The following is a 21607-nucleotide window of genomic DNA, read 5'->3' as shown; positions in this document are numbered from 1 at the left end:
TCTTCTTTAGCGAGTCATTCGCAAATGGAAAAACCCTAAAATCATATATTTCTTATTTTCCAATATCAATTCTCCATTGTTTTTTGTTTAATATTTTATCAATTAAGAAAAAGTAGTTTGAAAATGGCCAAGAAAGTTGCTTCTAGAAGAGAGTTGTTGGAACGATGGAGCGGCATCGAAGAAGAGGAAGAAGAAACCGACGATATTGATCCTTCTATGCGACGTCGTCTGCACAAGCGCAAGGAAGAATGGTTTCTTTTCGTTTTTCTTTTTTTCTCTCTCGTATTTTCTTGTGCAATTGCTTCAAGATATTTATTTTTATTATTCGTTTTACTGATCATTCCCGCTGATATCGAAATGAAAGAAAATTAGTAAAATGCCATAAGTTTGATTTTGACATTGTCACATTTTTCGTTGTTTTTGTTTTACTGAACTGACTGTTTGTTATTGAGAAGAGCTCTGGAAACGGAATTTTGCTTGAAGTTCACATTGGGTTGTGAAACTATTGTGAGAATAATTATGTTAGAGCTGGTGCATTGCTTATTCTTGACCATTGTAGTTCTGCTTTCCATAATTTAAATAAACGGAAGTTAAAAGAATATATATTCGTAGATTGGTTTTGCATTTGAAAAGTTTTGAAAGTTAAAAGAATATATATCCGTAGATTGGTTTTGCATTTGAAAAGTTTTGATTATAAGTTTTAGAAATGTTGGATATTGGCATTTAGTTTTGTGGCCAATTACGTGACTAATTTATTTTGGAAAATTTTGCTATGGAACTTGAATGTGTTGCTGTTCCTCTTCTTGTTTTTCAGTTCTAAAAGCAATTGTACTTTAGTTGTTTCTGTCAAGAAGATAACTGCCTTCTTGTCCAAAATGATGACGGATCTTGATTACTTCTTTTCCTGTGCAGTTTTATTATTACCTCGTGCAAAGTAAATTCACCATAAATTATTATGTGCATGCCGATGTGATTTTCCTCTTATGTATGAATTATTGATGCCAATATTATTGAGGTGGTTTTATATTTTGGGAAAACTTTTCTCGAGGCCCTTTTTTTTTTCCCCTTAATCATTGGAGGTTCTCTCCATTTTATGTATATGTGTTTATAATATTGACTATTTATTTGTTTTCTTTTGAAAATTTCATTGATAGATGAACTTATCTAGTTACTAAATTCCTTGCATGCTATCACTGTGAAGGTTCTCCTTTTGAGCTTCATTAATTCTTTGTTCTCGGTTTCCTATTTGTTGAGGAAATTGTTTGTAGTTTTCCAGTTCTATAGGCTTTGTTGCCTTTATAAGTTTACAAAGCTGGGATTTCTTTGGCCTTTTTCGTATGCCAGGTTTGCTGATGCATTCAGTGTGTTGATAAGTTTACCAAAGGAAAATCACATTTGGTGTGGCTCATGGGATATAATGGGTCCTCTCTTGGAAACTTTCTACAATTATTTTAAAGATGACCGCAATGATTCCCCTCTACGGCTTCTATGGAAGAGGATCTCTGAGGAAATGCGCCATTGCATTCAATGTGTTTCTCAGCACCATCAAGCCCAGGAGATGTACAGCACGGAGTATGAGTTGTGTACCATAGGTCCCCTTCTTGATGTGTTGCGGAGCCTTGATGAAGAAAGGGTGACTCAACATTTGAGAGAGATCAATGAAAGATTGGTGCGGCAGGAGTATGATCCTGTATGTGATAATGCCGAGGTTGTCAATCTCATGTATGAGGTATAATTACTCTTCTTTTTCTACTTCCATGTATTATCTTTTGGTACTTGCATTTGACAATTTGCCATCATGCTAACTAGAATAAGGTGAAACTGTTATTTAGTTTCGTTTTTCTTTTTCTTTTTGGTTTATGCTTTAAAGTCTTCTTAATTGTAAGAACAAGCTGCAGGTATGTGGTGAATGATAAATGCTTATTAGTGCACAGAGAAGGAGCACACCAGTCAATTTATCTAGTCCCTGGTGGATGATTAAGTTTCTGTCTCCCTCTCATCTTTACTCGCATCCAGTTGCAAAATTTTTTTGGTGGTTAAGAAGGCTTTGTTTAACACGATACCTATCTTATAGTTAGGCAATGAGCATGGGGTGTTTATTCTAATTGCATTTGCGTTTTGTACATTTTTTATGCTATTCTGATGATTTATTGATGATTTAGATATCAATATCTAACACTTAGGAAACCATTATGTTGTTTTTGCGCTTTCTTTGGTATTGTTTCTTTGTAGGTTCCTATCTTGAATGAAACTTATCTTTTCCATAAATAATTTAAAGAGTTGGTTATGAAACATAATATCTAGTTGTTGTTTTTGTTTCCCCTATTATCATTGTTTTTAAGTTAGTATATAAAGAAAGTGGTACACATGGGAGTAGGTTGGGTTTGATCAAATTTGCTGAGTTCCTTTAGTGATCAAAATTTCTGAGTTAATTATCTCATATTCGGTATGTTGGCTCTAGCTGATTAGATAGCTCACATATATGTATATTAGTTTTTATTTTGTTTTGCCCTGCTGACTTCTCCTTGCTTCTTGTTTACTGTCTAATTGCTCACAGGTTTTGATGTTTCCCACCCTATTAGATGATCAGGCCTTGTTTATAGATTTTGAAAAGTTCATTGAAGCTGTTGATGATATGCATGAATTGGCTTTGGCTGGGCAACAGTTTCCGGTATTTCACTGCAAAGTTTTTTATGCACCTTTTCTGTCTGTGGTTTTTCATTTTGATCTCCACCTCATCAAGTAGACATGTTTGTCAGGGTGTTTATGCATTGCTTTTTTTCAATAGAAGAGTGCGGACTGTTGGTCATCGTTTAGCTAAATGTATGGGAAAAATGAGGTATTGTTGCTTTGTACCAATGCTAGTATGTTGATTTCCCCTTCTGTTATTGTTTTATTATTATGCTCATCTGGAATTGTTGTCCCTTTTGTTTAAAAGAGCATTAAAAAGGTTCAAATATTGTTTTCTTTTATTGTACATGGTGCATTCTGTAATGTTTTGCTTGTCGCTGTGAGTTTTTTTTTCTTTAATTATCCAATCATTTATGTTCATCCATCATTCCTGGAAACCAAGGTTTATATCATTTTAATTTATCACACTTTATTTCCTTATACTTGTTCTGTCTTTATGTAGGAGAGCAATGGATCTGGAACCTTTGCAACCTTTGCTTAAAAAGTTCATTGGCTTTTTGGAGAATGAAGTATTGCCTTCACCTTTAGAGACTTCAAGGCCAAGAGCACAGCTGGACCGCTTACCCATATGGCTTGGGATTACATCCTTGTAAGGAAGTAGGGTTAAATTCTTGATCATCTATAACTTTTTATTTTGTCTTCTTTCTCTGTAATGTAATGTTCTTTCTCTTGAGATGAAGGCTTGAGTTCTTGGAACCTCCAGCTTTTGAAGAGGGAATACTGGAGCGCTATCCCATCTTTCTTGATATTGTGCTCAACCATATAAGTGGTGATTCACCTGAATTTTCCCATGCTGTTAGTTGCTTGAGAGAACTTTTCAAAATGCTTGGTATGAGCCCTTTTTTTTTCATTTTCCTTTTCTCTTGCCTTTTCCCCCAAATAGCTAATTATGTTTTTCTACTTTCTTAAGGTTGTAAGCTTTGGCTAAGGGCTACATTATCTCCCAGTGTGATGCGCAACACGTTGTTGGGTCAGTGTTTTCACACTAGAAATGAGAAGATGCATAAAGATATTTTTGATCTTTTCCTGCCATTTCTGCAGGCACGTTCTTTTCTTACTTGACAGTTGATGTTAACTTTGCAGCATATATAGTTGTTATAAAGTTGCTGATGTGTGATAAATTTTATTTTAGTCACTTGAAGCTTTGCAAGACGGGGAACATGAAAAGCAACGCAGGCATTTCCTTTATTTTCTTCTCCACCAAGTTCCTGTGAGCACTAACTTCAGTGTTTTAATGAGAAAAACAGCCTGCAAGGTCCTTACTATATTCTGGAATATGGTGGATGGAAATGCTTTGTACTTTCTTATTCTCTCTTTCTTTTTGTTGTAATGGTTCTATTGTTGTGCAATTTATTACAAGATTTTATTTTCAGATTGCTCTTCTTATCATACATCGAGGCTACAAGATGAATCCACCATGCCCTCCTTTTGAATGTGCTCATATGTGGTATGTGTTATTGAATATCATTATCCTGTACATTTTCAAACCTTTTTTAGGAATCAATATTTGGGGATGGATGAAATGCTGTTATTTAATGTGTTTTGGTTTTTCCCATTCTGAGTTGTTACTTCTCAGAGAGAGGGTTTGAGGGCCAAGATGGTATTGGATGAACATGGATATTGGTGGAAGAGAATGGCGTTTCTGTTAGCTAAAGCATTATTATTGTACAAGTTTGACCTTAGTTATTGTTTGCCATGGATAAATATTTGGAAGTTCAATTTTTCTAGCAGCAATAGATGGGAGTGCTCTCTCTAAGTGTCTGTCTGTTCTGAAACCAAATATCCCCTCTTTTACTGAAGGAAAAGTTTGTGCTGTAAAGCTTGCTGTCTTGGTACTTATTCTTAGGGCATTTAGTAATCTAGCTAAAGGACATACTGTACTGACATATATATATATGCAGAACTCTTTGCTTCATATTGAGGGAGTTTGCAAAGAAACAAATTTATGACTGATATTTCAGCAATCATGCTGGACAGGGGTCCTTCTCTTGTGTCTTCTTTGAAGGATTCTTCACTCTACAGTTCCCTGCGCCAGCCTGCCTTTGATCTCATACAAACGATTCTAGTGTCTGATGCCGCTGCCTTGATAACTTCAATGCTGAATTGTTGCATAGCTACAAGTATTGCTAAAAACTCTTCTATTGAGTTAGATGACGAGGAAGGACATAATAAGCTTCCATTTACTCAGTATGTTGAAGATAGCGATACTGGTTGTTGGAGTGAATTTAGCACTCAGAGCCAAATTACTTCTCCAGAGTATAGAGAATGGATGTCTATTCCTATGTTGTGGATTGATGTTCTTGTTGATATTGATCCTTCAGTTTTCCCAATATCATTTTCCAAGGCTGTATTATGGGCTCGATCTCGTTTCCCTATGATAGAACCTGAGAATAGTGCTGAAATGGCCCTTGATATTAGAGGTTGGCTTTCATCCTCCGCTGCAGAAATCTCAAGTACATTTGGATGGAAGATACCAACTGGTTCTGATGATGGAGGGGGGAAGGAATCTAAAAACTCAATGAGGTTGTCAACAATGTGTCTTCCTTTGATAAAGACTTTCAACAGGTTCTTAGCATGTATCTTCTTTGTCTACATCTTTTACTTTATAGCAAAATCTGTTATATGTTTTCAAATTGTCTCTAATGAGAAACCCACATATCAAGTTAAATGCAATTTACAATACTGGATGCTCTTTGACAGGTTAACTGCACATTTTTTGATTCGAATGGGGCAAGGGGAACTTCGAAAGCAGTGGTCTTGGGAACCTAGGATGGGTGAAAGCTTGATCCTCTCACTTGTGGACCCAAATGATGTATGTCTAATTGTTGTCTAGATCTCATAAATTAACTTGTATTGCCTTTATGATATAGATCAAGTGATGAAAAAAGTCTGCTGTGGTTGGTCTCTCAGGATTTGTGCATAAACTTTTGTTCTTGTTTTTTCTGATGCAGAATGTGAGGCAGTTTGGCAAGTGTATCTTGGAACAAGTTTCAAATACACGGGGTCTTGGTTGTGGCTTGAAGTTTCTTTGCTCTGACATTCTTTCTCTATCTGCTGTTTATTTGGGCTTGAGGCATGCCTTGAGACTTGTAAGTGTTACTCCTGTTGCAGTAGCTCTTAAAAGAAGCACAGTGAGCATTTAGCTATATTTTCTTGTTTATCTAATGTTGTTGGCACAAACTGATTATGCTCTCAGCTTATAGTACTCTAGATTAAAGGACATTCCTGAACAAGGGCTTTTTTTGCAATATCATAGATGTTCTGCTACTGTAGATTTACAGCACATTAGTGATTCAATGATGTTGCTACTTCTGCATAGAGGTCAGGCATATTCTGATGTCTTTTTCTTGCACTCTCCAGGTCCAGTTAGATTCTGTTTTATTAAAATTTCAGACTTTGCACCACTTTTTCTTTGTTCTATGCAAATTACTTAAAGATGAGGACTTGCCTAATTCAGAAATAGCAGAAGATTCTTCCAATGCCTCAAATATCATGATGTACTCTTCTCAGGGTGGATTTCTTAAGCAGCCATTGTTTGATGCTTTGCCTGCAAACATGGGCAGAAATTACTCCAGTGTTGACCCAAAATTAAGGGAAAATTTCTGTTACTCATTGTCAGAAATTGTGTGGCCAGCCTTATGCAAGTGCTTGGTAGAAGGGAAGGCATTTGTTAATTACAGTCTTTGTCAGGTATCATCCTTTGATTTTCATTGCATTTTTGTTTTTCTTTTTGCAAATTCTTGATTATATTTGGAAGTGCATTTTACATTTAATTGCTGTTATGGACGCATCTGAAGAGAGTTAATTAGTCCCTTCTGGACTAACTTTTTGGGTCTTACAAATTCACTTTGTATGACCTCGTCATACAATGCTTTTGAATGTGCATTAATGCCTCCCTATCTGTTTGTATATTTGCCTTTGCGCATGCATTGTTGGCTAGTCTTTTGCTGCTATCAAATTATAGAAGAGACTGTCATTATTCTTGTGTACAGGTAATAAAAGCATTAAATTTCTGTTTAATAGCTCCATTTAGCAGGCATAGTTGATATTATTTGCTTCCTTTTCAGATGACTTGTGTTCGTGTGCTTGAGATCCTCCCTGTTCTATTTGGAAGACTCAGTCCGTCACTTGTTAGTTTGTTTGGAGATTCTAAAGTAGCATTAGGGAATTTAGTGGATTTCAAATGGCTTCATGATCTTATGGACTGGGGAAAGTCTCAACTTAAGGTCATTGTTGTCTATTGGAAAAAGGCTGTAATATCTTTGCTGAATGTAATCAAGCTATTAAGGAGTGATAGTTCTCTGTTGATGGTTGGGGCTGTTGAAAATCTTATTTCAAGCGGTAAGTTCGGCTTACTGTCTTTTAATTTTTTATGTTTCATTTGGATAAAAAAATTGTTTGCATATTTAATTTGGAGTTTATACAAACTGTAAGGATCCATATAGCTATGTAAGAATTAGTAGAGAGTAAATGTACATTTTTATTTGAACAAGTGTGCAAAGATAGCATTCAAAGTCCACTCTTTTTTTTGTATGATAATTTTTAAATTCACTACTCATTCAAAATCCAACAATTTATGAATTTGAATGTAATCAACCATAAAATTCATTTTGTTTAGATTGTGACTATACAAATTGTACTACATTTTAATATAAATTCTTCTTCTTATAGATGTAAGTTCCTGGGTGCTACTTCGGTTAATTGTATTTTTATTCTCATTTTTTCCCTTTTTGTTGTTCATGTGATCAATATTGGTCTATTGCTAGGTATTATTCATGTGTTATATGCTTTTTCAATGTAGATGCTGTTGACATGGATGAATTGATAGAACAAGTATCACGACTTTGTGTTACATTATCTAAAGAAGTTTCTTGTGCTATTGGACATTCAACCTTAAGGTCAAAAAAATTGTTTTCTGGAGCATCTGTTGAGGGAAGGTACCCTGCAGCTGATGTGCAGCTTCCTTCTACTGGAATGGAAGTAAAAGTTTTCGATTCCTTAAAATCAGAAAAAAAAATGAATGAAAGTAATCTGATTGTTATTTCCGATGATGAGAAGGAGAAACATATTGCATCTAGTAAGTCAGGTCATCAAATGTTGCATGGCCAGGTGGAATTTCCTTCTACTGATGAGCAAGCTTCAGAAACTTACCATGCCAAGAAGGTTGTCCATGGCACTGGTACTGATACTTCAGCGGATCTACTTGAGTCTCCCATGAAAAAAGATTCCCTTGTTTCTCAGACACAGAAACCTGAGAAATCAAGAGTCAAGCCACCACATTGTCCCAAACCAAAAAGCCCTGATAGTGAGAGGAAAGAAATAAGCTCCAACTCCAGAAGTAGTGTTATTTCATCTCAGAGTAAAGTTGATCAGGAGAACAAGTTTGATGAATCTGTTAAATTAAACAGTATTAATCAAGGTTGCAAAAAAATAAATTTTGGAACCAAAGATACAATTTTGAGGGAGGTAGTTGCTGCAGATGATCCGTTGGAGGCTGCTTTCAGAACTGTAACCGTACAGCCATCACTTCTTGCAAATTCTGGTCCTGTTGCTCCTAAAAGGCAAGTCATTCAACTTAGATCACCTTTTGAAAATAGATCTAGCCTACACAGGCCGGAAGCTCAGGTTAAAAGGTTCAAGCCTCCAAGACTGGATGACTGGTACAGGCCAATACTAGAAGTAGATTTCTTTGTAACAGTGAGATTAGCATATGCAAAAGATGATGAGAGTCGCACCGTTAACAAATTAAAGGAGGTCCCTGTGTCATTCCACTCGCCTGAACAGTATGTAAACATTTTTCGGCCTTTGGTTTTGGAGGAATTTAAGGCACAACTGTATAGTTCCTTTCTGGAGATGTCTTCATGGGAGGAGATGTACTGTGGCAGTATATCTGTGCTGTCAGTTGAGAGGGTTGATGATTTCCATCTTGTTCGATTTGTCTATGATATTGATGATTCTACAGCATCTAAAAGTTTGTCAGAGAATGACCTTGTTTTACTCACTAAAGATCTTCCAAAAAGTACCTCCCATGATGTTCATATGGTTGGAAAGGTATTTTGTGCTAATATACTATTTACTGGGATCGTATCATTCCTGTTCTGATTGCAGTGTTTTCTCTCACTTGTATATTTTTTTAATTCATTTTTCTGCAAGACCTTTTGACCCTTTTTTCAGGCAAATTTCTTTTGTTTGTGTGTATATATATAACTCTTTTTAATTTATTACTCTTGACCTTGAACATCCAACTGAACAAAACTGCTGTGCATCATTAACTGTTTGTTTATCCTATTTAGTTATTGACTGGAAGTAACTTTTTCTATTAGCTTTTGCTTAATAATATTTTATGTTACTTTAGATATTTGATTCTAAAAGTGGTTTATTATTTGTTTAATGTTTATGTTTTGTTATTAAAAATGATCAGGATGCTCCTATAGGAGTGCAACAGTTAGCCAATAATTTTAAGTGTAAAACCTAAACTTACAGTAGTCGGTTAAGTATGCTTGCATGGTGGTGAAGATGACATGTTAGTTGACTTCTTTAGTCAACTATTCTGTTAAATATGGTTTTGAACTGTCGATTTCAGTGGTAAATAAATACTGATTGATGATTTGTAAATTTAATTATTATGAAGTCTTAGAGAGTGCAATGAGTTTGAATAACTTTGAGGGTTTTAACCCAAAATTATGAAGGTTAATCTATTGTTGCCCAAGCTAATGCCGAAGTTACTAAATTAGTATAACTGCCAAAAGTAAAAATATCTTTTTATTTAGTAATTTCCACTTAGAAAGATCAACTGATTGTTCATTGCTTCTCTCTACCTTCACTAATATTTTAGTCGTTTGGTCTTGAAAACATCTAAAATTTTATCTTCTGTAACCTGGCTTCTATGGCAACTTGCTAGCATTACCACTTGTTTTAATCTAATCTGGTGGAAAAGTTGCTTGAGGGTTCATGTTGTCGAAACCTGTTCTGAGGGGTGTTTTTGTGTGGTCCAAGATCCTCAAATGAATCTGCATATTTTTTTATGGTTGATTCTCCTGAATTTATTTGGAGGACTTTTCCTGACTTTTGATCTGTATCATTGTGCTGAATTTTCTTCTCATTTGCTTAAACACCTAGCAACCTATTTATTTACTTTTCTATAATTGCTGAGGTTAAATTGAAAAAGATTTGATTTCCCATAGCTTTAATAAAGTAATGTCACTTTGTCATTGGTTGGTGTAATTTATTTTTCTTTAAATTGAAAAGATTTAAAAATTTACTGTCCATATTTCACCAAAGCAACTTCCCTGTCTACAGGTGGAAAGACGTGAGAGAGACAATAAAAGGAAGTCAAGTATGCTGCTGATTCGGTTTTATCTTCAGAATGGCTCAATACGTTTGAATCAAGCTAGGAGGCAGCTTCTTGAACGTAGTAAATGGCATGCCAGTCGTATCATGAGCATTACACCCCAGATCCGAGAATTTCATGCACTGTCATCAATAAAGGATATCCCCTTGCTTCCTGCCATTTTAAACCCTGTCAGTGATCCTACCATCTCGTATAAACCAACACTAGATTTCAGTAAGCTATCCCAGCCCCTGCAGCAATTACTGAGGTCATCCTTCAATGATAGCCAACTGCAAGCCTTGAATGTTGCTGTTGGATCACAGAAGATAAAGAAAGATTTTGAATTGTCTCTTATTCAGGGTCCTCCAGGTAGGCTCTATTGTTTTGGCTTCTACTTTAGTTTTTACTTTTAGTATATTGTTATATTAGATAATGTTTCAATCAGTAGCAAACCATAAACATATTCTGTATTTAGAGCTTCTTGCTTGATTCAATAGGGACTGGAAAGACCCGAACTATTGTGGCCATGGTTGGTGTTTTGCTAGCTTCCTTTCAACGGAGAACAAATGAATCAGAGAATTCTCAGAGTGGTTATTTGAGACAATGCTATAATTCTTCCACCAATTCAAATGCACGAGTAAGTGAGGCCACTGCCATTGCAAGAGCTTGGCAGGATGCTGCCCTGGCTAGACAATTAAATGAAGATGTTGAAAGGTCAAAAAAGTCGATAGAAAGTTCTACAAGAGGAAGGGTGTTAATTTGTGCTCAGTCAAATGCTGCAGTTGATGAGCTGGTGTCAAGAATATCTAGTGAAGGTCTATATGGGAGAGATGGGAAGAGGTACAAACCGTATCTTGTACGGGTTGGGAATGCAAAAACAGTTCATCCAAATTCACTACCTTTCTATATTGATACACTTGTTGATCATCGGTTGGCAGAAGAGAAAATGCATACAAATGATGCTAGAAATGATTTAAGTATGGAGTCATCTTCTACAGTACTGCGTTCTAATCTAGAGAAGGTAGTCGAAAACATCAGATTCTGCGAGACCAAGCGTGCAAACATAAGGGATGGCAATTCAAGCATAAAGAAAACATCAGAAGGATCTAATAAGGAAATGGATGTAAAAGAAATGGCTGGTCCGGAATTAGAGGCTAAGCTACAACGATTGTATGAGCAAAAGAAACAAATTTATAAAGATCTTAGTGCTGCTCAGGCACAAGAGAAGAAGACTAATGAGGAAACCAAAGCATTAAGACATAAACTGCGGAAGTCTATTTTAAAGGAAGCTGAAATAATCGTTACAACATTAAGTGGTTGTGGTGGAGATCTCTATGGTGTATGTGCTGAAACCATATCAAGTTTTAAGTTTGGCAATCCATCTGAACATACTCTTTTTGATGCTGTTGTGATTGATGAAGCTGCTCAAGTAATTGCCCCCTTTTTGCAATGCTTCCATTTTGTTTCTGTTATTGTTGCTTTCTCTTTGTTTATAAGGTTTGGAATTGTCATTGCAGGCTTTGGAACCAGCTACTTTGATTCCTCTTCAGCTTTTAAAGTCAAGAGGGACAAAATGTATCATGGTATGGGCCAAAAGACTAAGAACTAACTACTTAATTGTCTTTAGCATTGTATTTTCTGAACTTGAGAATCAACACTGAAGTAAAGAGTCTTTCCTAAAGGTTGGTGATCCAAAGCAGCTTCCTGCAACAGTTCTCTCTAATGTTGCGAGCAAATATATGTATGAATGCAGCATGTTTGAGCGTTTACAAAGAGCTGGTCATCCTGTTGTTATGCTTACTGAACAGGTAACCTTCACTGCAATTGCTTATTCCTTGCTTAGTGTCTAAACATAAAGCCCTTTGTTTTTTTGTAATCTTTTTTACTATCTTCCATTTGTACCATTTCTACACGAGTCATGATACTTGCACCACCTTTTTTTTAATCTCAGACATTCATACTCCTTGTCTTTGGACAAATTCAATGGTGGAGTCTATTAATTTATGGGTAAACCAACTGATTCATAAATGAGATTACAGTTAAACGAATATATTTTTGCCACATTAGGGGGACAAATGTGGTGGCACAAATAATAAATTTTTTTACAGTGGCTGCTTTCTGGATATGAAACAAAAGACCTACCATGAATGTGATCACATGTTAAAGGTTAGTAAAGTTAAGAGTTTAATGGATACAAAAAGTCACAGGTCAGCTGTTGCTATATGATTTGTGAAGTTTGGTTTGACGTTTCTTCAAATTCTTTTCTGCTCTGGAATTCTATTCCCAGTTGTATGACGTACCATTTCTACTCAAGGTGAAAAAGATCAGCACTCGGAAGTAGTGTAGTCATGTCTTAAGGTTAATTAAGGTTAAGATTAAATTTATCTAATATCGAAATGAGATTGATCACATTTTAAGGAATATTAAGGTCAAGTTTCCTTGGCATATAAAAGAATATAGATTTGATGTTGCTAAATGATTGGGAACTTTTGTTTACATATTCTTAACATTATTTTCAAAGGTCATATGTGTTGTGCTTTGTCTGTAAGGGTGTTAGTTTGACGGTGGCTCTGGCTCTATTTCTGATACTGCCTTTTATATTTTTTTTGTCTGGACTGACTTGACGGGGGTGCTCCTTATTCTCGTTATTTTGATAATCATCTCTTTTGATCAGATTGCTAATTGCACATCTGTACTGTTTATTTTAACTTGTCTTGATTCCCTATGCAATAATATGTACCATTTTCGCTTGCATTCTTAAATGTAATTTTTCTTTGCTTATCTGATGTTTCTTTGACATTTGGTTCTATATTTTCATCTTTGTGGGAACTCTTGGAGTTTTCTAATATTGCTTATACTGGTAGCATAACAACTTAATTACTCTTTGATGACTGTCTTCAAATTAACATAATGTCTAACATCTAACAAGAACCTGCAGAAGTGTTTGAGATCAGCTGTGCCTCTGGAAATGTGGTTATGTAGTTGATGTGCTGGAATTGCCCAACTTGTTATCACAGTTGGTTCATAGTCTTGTTCTTCATGTCCACCCAGCATCAATGCAGGATGCACTTTAAAGATAAATTGTTTTAATAATTCCAAAGCATATCTTAAGTTGACCTCACTTGTGCCAATCTAGTGAAATCTAGAAACGAATGAAAAACAATGGGGGAAGAAAGAATGGTGTTAGCAGAACAGATTACGTTCTTGTTATAATAAAAAAATTGAGGCCTTTAAGTTCCACTTATCATGTTAAGCATCTATGTCTTTTGAGTGGCATGACGAAACAAGCTTCTCCAAAACCTAATAGCTGATAATAAACTAATTCCTAGACTGAAAATTTGTGAAATCGAAACAGATTAATTATGGAACTAATGCTGACCAATAATGTGTTGAGGAAATACTAACAGGATTAACACATCTCTTTGTGGCTTTAAAATGACTAACCTATTTGATTATTATCTTAGACAGGCTGAGCCATACTAACTATTAAGCTCTCTACCTAAATTGAAAGTAGTAAATCCAACCAAAAAGAATCCTTTTCCTTCCCTTTTTCTTGATTTCTCTCTTAAATAAACTCAATTGTTTAAAACATGGTGACTGCATCTTAATTCTGATGTGGATTGGGGAAGAAAACAGTAGCAATTAAAAAAGAATTAGGGCTGAACAAACGAATAGGAAAGAAGTTGGAACTCTAGAAACTTAAGGTGATAAAAAACTTTAGTTTTCTTTATTAAATTCAAGGAAATAATAATAAAAGTCTGCTGCTGCAACTTCTATTACAATATATATATATATATAGGAAACTTCCTTGTAAACAAAGTTTCTACTCTTGCAAATAAAGTTTAATTAATAATACTAGACTTAACCCCCAAGTAATAATAATCCTAGCTGTCAAAAAAGATATCTAATACTTTTTATAAACTGAAATAATAAAATATATTTATTTTTAATTTTAAGCTCCTGTGTCATTCTCCTTGGCTTGGAAAACTCAACTCCGGTGAAAAAACCTTCACAACTTCAGCATAAATCTCTGGATTAACTCTTTGCAGCTTTTCTTCTGCAATCCAAGTAATTTTACTAGCTGGGTTGCCTAACCATTTCACCAGAAACCTCCTATATTTGTTACCCCTTCTAGACCTCACCTTTTTAAGATCCAACACATCTTCGATAACCTCCAGCTTAGTCGTAGGAAGTTGCTGCACTTGGTCTGAAATTTCAGCAGCATTCCCATCAAAACCCTTAAAAGAGTATAAGTCAAACATTAAAAACTGGGCTGGTGAGCAAATCAGTTGGCAGCTCAATCACATAAGCATTAGAACTTATTTTCTTCAACACCTTACATGGCCCAAACGTCTTTGGTTTCAGCTTGTGTTAAGTACCCTTTGGAAGCCTTTCTTGCCTCAAATGTACAAGAACTAAGTCTCTCTTTTAAACTCCTTAATTCGATGATGTAGATTAGCTTCATTAGCATAATCCTCATTGCTTGCTTTCAAGGCAGCCATCACCTCTTGGACTTGTCTTATATGATCAGCAAAAGCTTCTCCGTCATCACTCACCTTAGTTCCAAATGGCAAAGGAACTAAATCAAGAACGTGTTTGAGGTTTGAGTCCATAGGAAGCTCCAAAAGGTGTCATTTTAATTGTTCTATTCACAGACTTGTTGGATGCTAACTCAGCTTGAGGAGTAATCAAATTCCAACTCTTCTCACAATTCCCAACAAGACACCTAAGGAAATTTCCTAAACATCGATTGACAGCCTTAGTTTGCCCATTTGTTTGTGGATGACAAGTGCTGAAAAACTTCAATTGGGTTCCCGTTTTCTTCCAAAAAGTCCTCCAAAAGTGTCCATCAAACTTGACAACTCTATCGGAAACTATAGGTGTAGGAACACCATGTAGCCTTACCACTTGAAAAATAATTCAGCAATATGAGTTGCATCAGAAGTTTTAGAATAAGGAATGAAATGTGCCATTTTCGAGAAACGGTTCACAACAACAAAGATTGCATCATAACCCTTTGTTGTCTTTGGTAATCCCAAGACAAAATCCATGCTTAAATGAGTCAATGGCTCCTAATCTTGCCGAACACACTGTATATCAATGCAATAGAGAGATCATGTTCTGGCATAGAGTTCCTCTTAGCTCCAATGCCACCCAATTCCAGATTGCAATTGTCTATCAAAGTCTTGTCCAAAGTAATGGTCCCATAGACTAGAGTTGTGCATTCCACCGAAGAACTACCTCCAAGATTGTGTTTTCTAAAGCTTTGAAACCTTTAGAAACAACAGCTGCTATGAAATACCTCTTAACTATAGAAATCAAGTCATACTTGTCAAAGGATACTCTACTCAAACAAGCAGCAAATATATCAAAAACCAATGTGCCTGCAGCAATATCTTTAAGAGCAACACTTCTACTATTTCCATTACAAGCTCTAAGATACCCTTTCGAAGAAGGCTTCGCTTCAATTCCAGAATCTATATCAGTCATACCAAGACTTTCTTCTTTGATTTCAGAATCATTAATAAAAGTCTCCACCATACCTGTTTGATCACCATCATAAGTAAGAGTTCCTTGAGAAACATCTTTTTTGTCACCAGCATTCTGAGGGCGAGTACTATCAACCTCCGTTTTTTCTCTTTGTGATTAAATTGTTATTTGGAATCTGTTTTGAACTTGCAAGATTCTCTAAGCCAATATAGTTTTTGCACTCATGTTTCAAAGAATTAACTCTTTGAACAAAGGCTGTAACTGCAAGAGATCTGTTGTTTTCCACACTGTTGTCTAATTCCCTTGCACCAGCTTGAGTAGAACATACATTTTTCTTTCTTGTGGAACATCACAAGCTAAAGCAACTTTTTCATGAGCTGGTGTACCGACAGCTGATTTCCATCTAAATTTTTGTCGTTTACCTCAATCAATGTCTTGTTTGACATGTGAGCAATATCCTTGCTCTCACACGCAGCATGTTTGCCATCTTTAGTTTCTCTTGAGCAGGTTCCAGAGAAAATTACAGCATTTAAAGTAGCTGTTACAACAGCTGCATGCTGTTTTGCAATGTCTAGAGTCGTCTGCCCACCGCACTCATGATCCGTGTAGATGCACTTGATGTTTCTAACAATTTGTACATGCCATCTATAGTCTTAAAAGTTTTCTCAGAGAAAAAATCAACTAGACCAAGAGGTTCAAACAAATAATTGTTGTTTGGGTGCCAAGGAAAACAGTCATGCGAAATTATCAACAAAAAGTCCTCATTAGAACGTATTCCATGAATTTCATTCACTAGCAGCGGACTTCCTCTAGAAGCCATTGGAGCTCGATTTTCAGCAACAACTTTCATGTTTGGTTGCAGGTATTTTTTCTTCAAAAGACAGCATCAATTTTGCACTATGACTTGCCTTCAAACTTTCCAACTTTTCCTTGAGTTCACACAATTTTTTCTTGGCTGAATCTGATTTGCATACGGAAACAGGGTTAATTGTTTTTACTCCAAAATCATCATAGGACATGTCTAGGAGATTTCCAATTCGCCTCCAATCCTCCCCTTCTTTTATGGTTGTGGCTGTCATTATATAAACAAACAAAGATTTTCCTTTAATTGGATACGCTTCATTTTCTTCACTTTCTTCAGGATATTCATCATAGATCGGTTCTAACATTTCATAATCTTTCTCTTCTACATGCATCTTGCAAAGAGAATCAACAACTTAAACATTGATTCCGCCCTCGTTCAATTGAGGGGCATGTATCAACTGCTCCTTCAATCCACCTCGTACCGCAAACTTTGTTGGTCCAGCTTCATGAAGGACGTTTTCTTCATCACCAAAGTCAAATATATCAGCAAGACTACCTTCCAGTATGTCAAACTGGTTGTGAGCACCTTTTGGAATCTCCATCAAGGTTCCTTTTTGTTCCTGTCACAGCCAAGCATAAACTGCACACTACAATTCTTCAGTCACATGTCATAGTGCAGCCAATTCTGTTTCTTGACACTGATTTGTTCTTCCTCGACCACTAATGCGTCCAACCATGGCTTAATAGCAAACCCTAATATAAACCCTAGGATCTAATTAGGCTCTAATACCAAATTGATGTAGATTGGGGAAGAAAACAGTAGCAATTAAAAAAGAATTAGGGCTTCACAAACGAATAGGAAAGAAGTTAGAACTCTAGAAACATAGGGTTATAAAAATCTCTAGTTTTCTTTATTAAATTCAAGGAAATAATAATAAAAGTCTGCTGCTGTAACTTCTTTTACAAAATATATATAGGAAACTTCCTTGTAAGCAAAGTTTCTACTCTTCCTTGCAAATAAAGTTTAATTAATAATACTAGACTTAATCCCCAAGTAATAATAATCCTAGCTGTCAAAAAGATATCTAATACTTTAAATAAAATAAACTGAAATAATAAAATATACTTATTTTTAATTTTAAGCTCCTGTGTCAAATTCTATCTTTTACTTTGATTCTCTGAAAATGTTGTTTGACCAGAGTTTATCTTGAAATTTAATTCTTTGTTTTCATCCACTTCTTAAATAGTTACAACATATTGCAACACATTGCCTAGCTTAATATTATGTTCTAAAGAACGAAACCATGAGAGGCAATAGAGGCTTTTTGTATTCTTGCTCTTATTTGATACAAATCAGTTTACCCGTTCTCCAGTTTGTTTGTCTAACACTGTATATTTAGATATTTACAACGAAGTCTTTCCAAAAAAAATATATATTTACATTCTAGTATTTTGTATGGTATTCTTCGGTTATTTATCTAGCTTTTATGTATTCTTTGATGATAAACCGTCTTTATGAAGATTCTCATTTGCACGTATGTCGTGAATTTCCTTTCAGCTGTTATTAATCCATCTTTATGAAGGGTTTGTAGTCTATTTATCGAACTGTATAAACTAGAGGGAATCCTCCTTTTACCTCCTTTCTTTATGCTATTCATTCTTGTACGACCTTCTTTTTCTTGGTCGTACCTTGATGCTTTTTGTACAATGTTTGTATTCATTGCATATATTGCACTTTGTTTAATGAGATCTGTAAATTGAAAATTCATCACTTCAACAGTAATTTAATTAATTGAGGAAGGTGAAGTACTGTGTATGTGTTATACGAAATTTTAATTCTTATCATGTATTTTATGTATGGTACTTTTTGTTGCATGAGGGCATGGTGTCAGCTCCATAAAATCTTTGCAATACTTGGCATATTAATCTTTTGCTTAAGAGCTTTCTGTTTACAGTATAGGATGCATCCAGAGATATGTCGATTTCCTTCTTTGCACTTTTATGACAAGAAGTTGCTGAATGGTGATACAGTCTTGAGCAAATCAGCGTCATTTCATGGAACTGAAGGCCTTGGCCCATATGTGTTTTATGATGTTGTTGATGGTCTGGAGCTTCATGGAAAGAATTCTGGTGCATTATCTCTTTATAATGAATGTGAGGCTGATGCAGCAGTCGAGCTGCTTAAATTTTTCAGGAAAAGGTTAATTATTCTTTGTCCTTTCCTTTTTGTTTTTTTTTCTTTGTTTTATGTGATTTTAGAATAGTAGAATGATTCATCTTGCTGAATTTAATTTATTTTGGGATATAGGTATCCGTCGGAGTTTGTTGTTTGCAAGATTGGTATAATAACTCCATACAAGTGTCAGCTTTCACTTTTGCGATCTCGCTTTTCTAGTGTGTTTGGTTCTTCTGTTATTAATGATATAGAGTTCAACACAGTGGATGGTTTTCAAGGCCGGGAGGTGGATATATTAGTGTTTTCCACTGTTAGAGCATCAAGTTCTTCTCAAGGCGTAAGTTCAAGCAGTAGTATTGGGTTTGTCGCTGATGTGAGACGGATGAATGTTGCTTTGACAAGAGCTAAGCTTTCTCTTTGGATTTTGGGCAACACAAGGACTTTGCAGACAGACCGTAATTGGTCTGCTCTTGTGAAGGATGCTAAGCAGAGAAATTTGGTACTATCAATTAAAAGGCCTTACAGTATCTCTTTTAGAACAAACACTGGGAAGACTCTTGTTCCAGAAGGTTCTGATAATCATCTGAGTCAGATGAAGCATGTTGAAAAGGTCAGAGGTGATGGCCAACTTGCCAAACAGAATGAGTGCCGGGAAAAGCTGAAGTTTGAAGGGAAGAGAAAGCATATCGACAGTGTGGCTGACTGTAACTGGTCTTCTGCTGGAGGTGACATTGACTCTGTGAAAAGTAAAGATAAACATCGTAGCAAAAGAAAAGCAAAAGATGATTGTGAGCCTCCCCCTGGAAGGACTATTTTGTCTGCATCTGCAAATGATGATAGAAGACGACCGCAGAAAGTGAAGTCCAGGGTTCCAGAGAAACTTCTTATCTCTAGTGGAAGCCAAGAAAAAGAGGGTAGTGAAGTAAAAGTCAAAATGGGGGAAAACCAGAGAAGCAATAATGACAATGGTGGACAAGAAGTGGGTCGTAGTGGCAAAAATAAGATGTCAAAAGAGAGTAAGAAATCTTCTGTGCAGGAGCAAAGTTCAAATGTTTCTACTCCCCGACCTGATGGCAACAATGAAGAGAGAGAATCAAATAAAGGTGGTAGAGATCCTAAGGAGGTTGCCACTTCTCAGAATTTATTTCTGAAACGGAAACAGCAACGGGAAGCTGTTGATGCTATTCTTTTCTCTGGTCTAATTCCTTCAAAAAAGTCCGAACAATCATCCAAAAAGTTGCACCAAGAAAGGTCAATTGTCCCACCTTCAGTTGCAAGCGGCAGCTTCAAACCACCAAAGAAAAGGAAAGGTTAACCACTGCTTCACTGCCCAATGCAACTCCTGATTTATGTTTTAGCTGGTTGTGGTTACACTGTAAGCAATGTACCTGCCAATTGCCATGGTTGATTGAAATGCTAATTCATTTTTATTTCACTGAAACATTTCTGCTTGAGGTCCAAGCATGATTTATATGGGTGATTTTGATATTCTCTATTTGGTGCTTACAGGTCCACCAAATTCCTAAAACAAGGGCACCACGCCATCCGATTCATCAAGGGCTCAGTTCAGGAGATATTCTTTGAGCTTATAGCCTTATAGGGCCTACACGTATGGAGGAAAGCATACTACTTTTAAGAAGCAACGACTTCAATTGACTGCTGCCGTCTTCTTATATACACAGGTAGAAAAGGAAGAAAGTGGCTACATTCTCTGCTTTTCCTATAATAATTATTTGATCTAAAACTGGGTTCTAGCTTCCGTGAATTTAAATGGAGCTTGTATTTATCAGCATCTTTCTAAGTTGTAAAGAAGCAAGAAAGTTGCCGAGTTTGCAGCCATTGTGGGAATACGGGGTGAAATTAACAGGCATTCCTCTCGTCTTTTGGGAAGAATACTTGATAAGTGTCTTGGTTTCTGTAGTTGATGGATAGCTCACAAATCATAATTGAAACTCTCCAAAACTGATCTTAAGAAGGAAAATTCGTGTTCACAGTAACTTTTATAGATTAAAGATTAAATTTTGGCGACCCACCTTTTGCTTGATATTTTTCATCTTGTTTCTTGTTGAAGGTGTTAATATGAATGAGGCTTCGTTGGAAAGAAATTATTTGTAATATGTAATGTTAGAATTCTTTAAAAGGGCTTTCGACAAATTGATCATATACAAATAGTAAACTTGGTTTCTAACATGGCATGTATATATATATGCAATCAAAAAGAAAAATGGCCTTGAAAATTTGCACGTAATAATATCTGTATTGTTGTAGTCTACATGTGTGGTTCGGACAACCTGTACGTTTAACTGAAATCAGATCAACCATGTGCTTTGCTCATACGTACATTATAATTTGTTTTAAGTATTTTACTCCTGAAAACTTAAGCTTTCTTTTGGAGTTTGGTTCATTTATTTTTGGTACATAGCAAAGAAGGATAATGTCATGATACTAGAGTCGAGAAACTAATATAGGTCTTTGATGCACAAATAGCCCATCTTCTAGCTTCTTGTCTTAGTTGCGGATTGTCAATGACCTCTTTGTGGATGGTTGTAGAGTTGGGATGATCAAGGATGTCACTATAGGTCAGGTAAAGTTTTCATCCCACTAATTTTCTCCGAGGATGATGTTTGTTCATTTTCAATCATTAATGAGAAACTTACAGGAAGAAATGTTGTGAGTTTTGAGAAAACATTAAGATTGATAATAGGAATTGGATTTTAGCTTGTAGTTGGTTGGTTGTTTTGTAGCCTTTGTTGAGATGAATTGCTATCAATCATTTCCTCGGACAATTGCCTCTCCGCCGATGAGATTGTTACTTGGACATTTGTTAATGTGAAGACATTGTCCTTTGTGAGTCCATGCCTCCTACTTCCAAAGATCTTTGGGGGCCATGGTGTGTAGTTGTAGGAGAGTTAGCCTCAAAGAATCTAAGAATGAGGAGATAAAGCTCATTTTCTTTTTTGATGGTTCCTAAAGGGTTTACAACGATATGTTTTGTTGAAGATAAGTTCATTTTTAGATTTCCAAATTATCTATAAGGTGCAGGTGATGAGTGTATAAAAATCTCTTGTGTCGTAGGACTTAAGATTATTAGAAAGTAGCTATTGGAAGAACCAAGA

General features: G+C 35.8%; 1 protein-coding gene across 6 annotated transcripts; it reads left to right on the top strand.

The window, feature by feature from the left end:
• LOC105772946 (uncharacterized) lies at nucleotides 1-20523 on the top strand. 6 transcript variants are annotated; one of them, XR_001126930.2, is made up of 22 exons: nucleotides 3-251; nucleotides 1345-1729; nucleotides 2558-2671; nucleotides 2760-2839; nucleotides 3134-3280; nucleotides 3372-3520; nucleotides 3602-3732; nucleotides 3824-3946; nucleotides 4065-4138; nucleotides 4669-5256; nucleotides 5392-5503; nucleotides 5643-5780; nucleotides 6052-6381; nucleotides 6759-7032; nucleotides 7493-8742; nucleotides 9991-10390; nucleotides 10519-11450; nucleotides 11539-11604; nucleotides 11704-11829; nucleotides 18271-18515; nucleotides 18624-19866; nucleotides 20001-20523. XR_001126930.2 is itself a non-coding variant. In XM_052632646.1 (22 exons), exons 1-22 carry the CDS (start codon nucleotides 124-126, stop codon nucleotides 20015-20017), a joined length of 6837 nt encoding a protein of 2278 aa, XP_052488606.1. In that variant the 5' UTR covers nucleotides 4-123; the 3' UTR covers nucleotides 20018-20523. The 6 variants fall into 6 exon arrangements, 5 of the variants coding, with proteins under 5 accessions (XP_052488609.1, XP_052488606.1, XP_012449922.1 ...); XM_052632646.1 differs by having other exon boundaries at nucleotides 4-251; nucleotides 6202-6381; nucleotides 18624-19801; XM_012594468.2 differs by having other exon boundaries at nucleotides 4-251; nucleotides 18624-19801.
• The last annotated feature ends 1084 nt before the right edge of the window (nucleotides 20524-21607 follow it).

Source organism: Gossypium raimondii, chromosome 6 (assembly GCF_025698545.1).
Source record: "Gossypium raimondii isolate GPD5lz chromosome 6, ASM2569854v1, whole genome shotgun sequence".
Taxonomy (NCBI): domain Eukaryota; kingdom Viridiplantae; phylum Streptophyta; class Magnoliopsida; order Malvales; family Malvaceae; genus Gossypium; species Gossypium raimondii.
Note: the sequence above shows the minus strand (reverse complement) of the source record. Positions and strands in the feature narration are given on the sequence as shown.

Excerpts from the sequence above, each read along its gene's own strand:
- LOC105772946 (XM_012594468.2), top strand. The coding sequence starts at position 124 with ATGGCCAAGAAAGTTGCTTCTAGAAGAGAGTTGTTGGAACGATGGAGC. Across the intron at positions 3,733-3,823 it reads TTTTCCTGCCATTTCTGCAG|TCACTTGAAGCTTTGCAAGA; the intron begins GCACGTTCTTTT and ends ATTTTATTTTAG. Across the intron at positions 6,382-6,758 it reads TTAATTACAGTCTTTGTCAG|ATGACTTGTGTTCGTGTGCT; the intron begins GTATCATCCTTT and ends CTTCCTTTTCAG.